General features: G+C 37.6%; 2 protein-coding genes across 2 annotated transcripts in view; one reads left to right on the top strand and one right to left on the bottom strand.

The window, feature by feature from the left end:
* The window catches only part of LOC145466391 (uncharacterized), a 343,779-nt gene that overhangs the window by 214,195 nt on the left and 122,641 nt on the right, over window positions 1-6,943 (top strand). The gene's annotated exons all lie outside the window — the stretch shown is intronic.
* Window positions 1,070-5,555, bottom strand: LOC145466389 (xylosyltransferase Oxt-like). The gene is made up of 5 exons (XM_081450108.1): window positions 5,150-5,555; window positions 4,587-4,685; window positions 3,407-3,670; window positions 2,794-2,885; window positions 1,070-1,186 (listed from the first exon to the last, which is right to left on the bottom strand). Exons 2-5 carry the CDS (start codon window positions 4,642-4,644, stop codon window positions 1,157-1,159), a joined length of 444 nt encoding a protein of 147 aa, XP_081306234.1. The 5' UTR covers window positions 4,645-4,685; window positions 5,150-5,555; the 3' UTR covers window positions 1,070-1,156.

Here is a 6,943-nt window from a genome sequence, read left to right as displayed (position 1 = left end):
GGTTGGGAATGGAGTGCCATTTTTGCTGGCCTGGGCACAAGTCTCATGTTACGTCTAGCAGTCGGAGTCTCCCGACGATTTTGCCAATTTTGTTGTCCAATCAGAAAATGGTACGGGTACATCGTAACTTTTGGTAACCAAACAACTTTCGTAACCAGTCGACCCGTCCTCAGAGCCTCTCTTTTCTTTAAGCGAGAGGGTCTAGGTGCGAGGTAAGCCTTGTCAGCTAAGCTGAAGGGCGATATAGATTTCGGAGACGCAATCCTTGCGAGGACGGGTTTTTCTACCACACAGTCTGGGAAAAGTGGAGAACGTAATAATTTTTCCAAGATTTTTTTCTTTATGAGGACACTGGCCCGAAGTTAATTGCTTTGCCTTAGATACAATTTACTGTCAGCACTACTGAAATAATTCACGGTCAGTTTCCCAAATTTTCAGCGGTTCATTTTGCCTTTACCAACGTAAAGTTAAAAAATAAATCCACTAAATGTGTGACTAAAATGAATGGAAAAAAAAATGAACTTCAAAAGCAGTGAAACAGGACTTAAAGGATTGAAAGATTTCGCTGCGCTTCTTATCAGTCGGCCGAATTTTAGCTATTGCGTTTTCAATTTTTGAGTTAATTTTAAATTTGCCACTAAAAAGCACAAATTTAATCTAATATCTGCCTTTCTCAAGAAATTCAACTTTGTCCGGGTTAGCGTTTGAGTCATCGATCCGAAGCATGGATTCGTGCAGTTTGTTCTCAGACTACGATGTCACCGGCTTTAATATCCATACACTAAAGGATTTGTCTAATTCTGTTAACTGTAGGTTCTTGCAAGGAACTGTGCTCATAAATGGGAACTGTGAGCATAAACTGTTCATTTCATCTTTTTTTCTCGTTTTCTCTGTCCTCGATCTGGGAATTTGAATGGATGGCCTCATGGCAGGCTAGACTAACTTGGTTATGGCCCCGATCTTTTCTCATTTCCATAAAGGGTGATGGTTGTACCCCTTCCTCTTAAGCTATATATAAAGAATAAAAGTAGAAACATATCCAAAATATTGAACATTTATTAAACAGGAGTACAGTCGGTGAGCGATAAATGATTTCAGTGGAAAGAAATTGAGCAATATAATGTCCAGTGAAAGCCTTCAGAATATCTTCCTTTTCTTAGTGGTCACTCTTCGCTGCTTTGTGGTTCTACAAAATGTAAATGAGAACAATAGAACTCTTTAAAATGTCTTGAATATATCCCAAACGTCAATTGCTGTTAAATAAATAAATAAATAAATAAATAAATAAATAAATAAATAAATATACATTTATATAGCGCCATTTTCCATTAATTGTCCATGGCGCTTTACAATACTTTAAAATTAAAATCCTAAGTTTAAAATCCTAAAATTAAAATCCTAATCCTTTAAAAACCAAAAATCCTAAATCCTAAAAGTTAAAATCCTAAGAATTAAATACGCTATATAATACAATTAGACTACAAATAAAAAGTAAAAAACTACAAATCAAATGCACGCTTAAAAAGATGTCTTAAGATTAAGTGAGACATAGCTAAGTGAGCTAAATCAGCCAATTTACATCACACTAGCCGATTCGAAACACATTTAGACCTATCGAAAAGAAATATCGATGGGACCAAAGAGTACTCTATGGAATATACATCTGGAAGTTATTTCGGCTTCCGAAATTAAGCATTTAACAACTAACTGCGAGTATCTCTTCTCCCTTTGGATGAGATGCGAGCTAGTCTAGGGCTCAGTACCTGTTTATACCCAAGCTGGGCGGAAAGATTTCCTTTGGGAGCAAAGCACTTGCGTAAAAACAAAACACAATTTCCCCAGTCCTAGCTCGAACCACGACCACTCCATCCAGACTCCTGCACCCCACTAACCCTTACGCCACACGCCTCCAAAACAGACTATGGGGCTTTCTTTAATTTCATCAAACTGTTGATTGCTTCTTCAAGGATTTTTAATAAAAACAGTGGAGTCCATCAGCTCCTTTATAAGTTTGCTCTTGTGACCCTGGTGCCAGTTGTCATAACGTTACCATGCAATCAGAACTAAACTCCTGTGTGACTACTACCAAATTATCAAACTCTGTCTTACCTCATTATCCTGTAGATAAGCATGTCGCATATTTAATGTTATACCATGGCATACAAGATACAGCCAATCAAAATACAAGAAAATACAGGAAAGCCGTTTTATACTCGACGTACCCTGCATTGATTGTGTTGGCCACTGTGTCACCTACCGGGCATGGTATAACCTAGTTATGCAACACTTTCTCGTTGTATACCCTGGAATATCCTACCGGTCACAATTTCTTAAAGGCTCGCGTTTATGCCGAGAAAATGACTCGCGGAATATTCCGTAGTATACCACTCGAAAGCGTTACATAACGAGTATATATCTAAACGGGTCTGGTAGGTAAGGTAGCTATTGTATGTAAAGTCTGTATACGAGCCAAGTGGTCCATAAGGGCGGAGCTTATCCCGGTTTCTGTAGCATGAAACGACTAGAAATAATTCTACTCCCCCCTGGATGGGATGCTAGTCCATCGCAGGGTTACCTCCAGCATTAAGTTCGCCGGTATTCATAAATACACCTGGGTGCAGAGAGGCACCGTGAGAGTGAAGTGTCTTGCCCAAGAACACAACACAGTGTCTCCGACCAGGGCTCGAACTCGGACAGCTCAATCCGGAGTCGAGCGCACTGACCACGAGGCCACCGCACCTCCACTGTAGATATATATCTAAAGTAGGGTTATAAAATTCCCATGCTGTTTACCTTGTGTTTTGTAGCATTAACTCTTGGCTTTAGATCAGTCAATGCTTTTGTCAGTAAAGGAGTAATCTTCACGCCTCCTGGGGGGTCGTAACCTTCAAATTGAACAAGAAAACACTCTTTCCCTAATATTTCTTTGAATTTTAAAGGACCTATTTACACTTGACTCTCAACACCCGGCTTCAAACCCAAGATGATATCAATAGCAAACGAACAATGGCGAATCTTTCAAATCTTTTCTGAGCTTTCGTTAATTCCATTTATAATATAGATAGGACCCTGTGCGCGCTCTGATTGGTCAAAAAAACACATGTTTTATCAGAGTTTATATAATAATTAAATGAATGCGCGCGCTCTGATTGGTCAATCAGCTATGGTTTATTGTGCCAGTAAACTCATGCGCGTGTCTTCTGAATTATTATATAAAAGCAATAGAACACAAGTTTTTGTGGTTTATAGGCTGATAAACCCCTTGGAATGTTGGAAATGTTGGAATGTTGGAAAACTTGTGATCTATTGCATAAATAAAACATAAAAATTTTCGCAACATTACCTCTATACCATAAAGCAAATGAAAAAGCCTAGCAGTCTCATGTGCTCTTTAACAACATTGTACCTGTTTTATAGATGGAATTACTCCAGTATCCACCACAATGCTCGTCTTTTTTATTTGTACATTCGCTCGAGCACTTCCAATCTGGCAGTTGACCATATCGTCCTCGCTTGTTTCCACAGAAACAGAGATAGGAAAACTGTAGGCCGGCGTATCTGTAGAACAGGTCCTTGCAGCTCTTGGTGCATGACTTGACTGTCACCTCCCTATCATGGATCCTCTGCGGGAGATCCCTCGGGTCAGAATCTTTGTAACAGCCTACATATTCTGAGAAAGAATCAGAGTTTACTTAATATAGATCTTTTTGGAGTCTGTCTGCTTATACAGGCGACGCTCTACATGGTTTAATACAATTAATAGGAGAGCACAAATGATTAAATTTACCCCAGGACGGAATGCGACTGAGGATTATATTGGTTCACTTAGTACCTCGGTCTGGATCCAAAGTCCAGATTTTATGAACCACAATGTTAAATTGTCACTTGCAAGTCGCACAGTCGATCCAGTTCAGGTATCGTCCAGTGAGAAGATCAAATATAAATGTAACAAATAATGATAAATAATAAACAACAGTATTTAGAGAGGAATTCCAGGGCAATCAACTCTAGCTGGTTTTCATGAGGGTCGTCTATCCTGGTCGAATTGGAATTTGGAGTTTTGGTTTTTTGTGGAGGGAGGAAAACCGGAGAACCCAGAGAAAAACCCTCGGAGCAAAGGCGAGTACCAACAACAAACTCAACCCACATATGACACTGGGCCAGAATCGAGCACAGACTGACTTTGGTGAGAGGCGAGCGCTGTCATCGCCGCGCCATCCTTGCTGTCCTGTAGCCAGTATTATATTCCATTCTATTCCAATGACCTCTTTTTTAACATTCCTCCTTTAGTCTTAAAACAGCGCGCAAAGTTCAAGAGCTAAAAGTGAAGTGTATTTGTCGTTACGAGTATGGTCTGTTGGGATAGCAACCTGCCAATTGTTTCTTCGAGGACTGGGTTAAGACTAAATGACTTTTTAACCAAAAGAAAGGTACAAAACACAAAAAGAATTAATCCTTAGGAGTATCACGGTTTGCCGTTTTCTATTTATATTAGTATCTAGCTTTATGAGTACTAAGCTCATAAGGCAACTGGAGGTTCTACCCGCCGTATAACACAAGGTAAACACAAGTTCCAAGATCAGTACCTTGACAGGTGCCACAAGACGATAAAATCACCAATAAGATAATTTCGGTGCCTTGCATGGCTATCCAGTGCTTCACGTTTTCCTCTTCGCTTCACTTCCCTGTGAATAAAATTATGTGATAAAAATGAAAGAAATCAGCGTGCACGTGAAAGCGCATCTTCTCAATGTAAAATAATCTTCGCTGTACGACATAACAAGTGGCTCTAGTCACACGGTTGCATAACTGACTTGGTTTTAACAAGATCCATGATCCTGTTACAGATTTTTATAACAAAGGGTACAGGTTGGAAATCAATTTAATAATTTTTATGGTTTCAGGTAATTTTGTGTGTTACATAACGAAGGAGCTCGGTTAGCATCTCAAGGGCATGATGAAAAACTAGTATTCACTCAGCGATATCGCCGTTTAAATACATGTAAGTAATCTTGTCACCATAAAGAGTCGAGACTTGGAAAGTTATTTTTCGTCTGAAAGGTGAAACTACAGAAGACATTTTCACAGGAACACTTGAAAATTCTATATGTAATCAATCAAAATACGATCTCAAAGCTAAGATTCCCACCTTTCATCGAATCTCTCCTTTTCAGTCCGATAAGTATTTTCTTAATATGATGTTGTCTCTCGACTGGCTTACGGCGGTCGCTTGCGCAGAATCGTTCTGTTCGCTTTGAAACTGAAGACGCAGTCCAGGAAGGCAGGATACTGTACAAAGGTAATCTAAATTTCAACTTATAGACGTTTTGTTATATTTTTAGACGACAAGAGTGAAAGAAGATGACTATTAAATATTCATCAAGACAGTAGAGGTCCTTAGACAACCCGTATACTATGGCGCACGGGCGTCGATTGGGGACGACATAAGGTTGATATGGGGTGAAGGATGAGCAGTCCGTTTACGTTTAAGTCTCAGTTGAAGCCGCGACTAGAAACAGTATTTAATAATAATAATAATAATAATAATAATAATAATAATAATACATTTAATAAAACATTTAATAATAATAATATCAATAACAATAATAATAATAATTATTATTAATTACTATTTCAATTAGCATTTTAGGATCACATGATATCTTTATTTTCATCAAAATTTTAGTCTACGATAGTGAAATGAGTGAAGATTTGTAAATAGGTGTTCTGAGGAGATTTTATTTTTATTATTATTTTTATTATTAAAGTCTTGCCGCTTTTAACTTGTGGTACCGAGTTCATTCCGTGAGCCTAGGGCAGTCATAAGTCTGCTGGATTACATGATGGATAGAGTCCTCCTAAGTATGTGAGCAGTTCCAAGGAGGACGGTCTTATTATTATTATTATTATTATTATTATTATTATTATTATGATCATGATCATGATCATTATTATCATTATTATTATTATTTCACTGGGCTCTTCACAAACCACCTTTTGTCATTAATTATGTAACCTTGATAATGGCGCAAGATACACCGAAACGTCGGTTTGTATTTCTTGTCTCAATAATAGCTAATAATGATAATAATAATGATAATAATAATAATAATAATAAAATCTTCTCAGAAAACCTATTTACAAATCTTCACAGATTCCACTATCGTAGACTAAAATTTTGATGAAAATAAAAATATCACGAGATCCTAAAATACTAATTCACAAGTTCATGCCATCATCGACTTTCTAAAATTGGACAGACGTCCGCTTACTTAATTTACTTCAAGTTTTATCCTAAATTAATTAACAATTATTCCACGAGCGCGCGTTGGACACGAGATGGTAGATAGCCAATGAGACCGTAGCGCCGAGCGGACTATAATCATCTCATATCCAACAAGCACGGGTGGAATAATTGTTTTATCAAAATCGTCCCCAAAATATAGCAAACTAAACTAAAATAAAAATATACGCCCCCAAAAATCGCGCGTACGCCTACCATATTTGTAGAGCACGGTATAATGGCCCACAACCCCTGATGGCTAAGCCAATGAAAACTCGCAAACTATATTATCCAACGATCCAGTTTTTAATAATGAATAGTAGTGAATCAACTGGTTTAACTCTGGGTGTATGGTTGTTAGAGTTAGCTATAGTCACTCTTGGAACAACATTTCTTCTTGTCCATGTGCTATTACTAAAATAGCAGTTTCCAGTAAAATAATGAGCAAAGGGAAAGAGAAAATTTCAATTCCGTGGTCATTATCTTTTCTAAGAAGGATGACTGTGGAAATGTGGTGGTTATTTCACTTTTGTGATGAGTGTGAATGGAAATGTCATGATTATTTGACCCTTGACGTAAAAAAAAAAAAAAGAAAAAAGAAAAAAAGGCGAAATAAAATTTAACTACCATTTCATTTACAGGTTAAAATGTTTTATTATC

Source organism: Orbicella franksi, chromosome 13, assembly GCF_964199315.1.
Source record: "Orbicella franksi chromosome 13, jaOrbFran1.1, whole genome shotgun sequence".
Lineage (NCBI taxonomy): Eukaryota > Metazoa > Cnidaria > Anthozoa > Scleractinia > Merulinidae > Orbicella > Orbicella franksi.
This window is presented reverse-complemented; position numbering and strand designations above follow the sequence as displayed.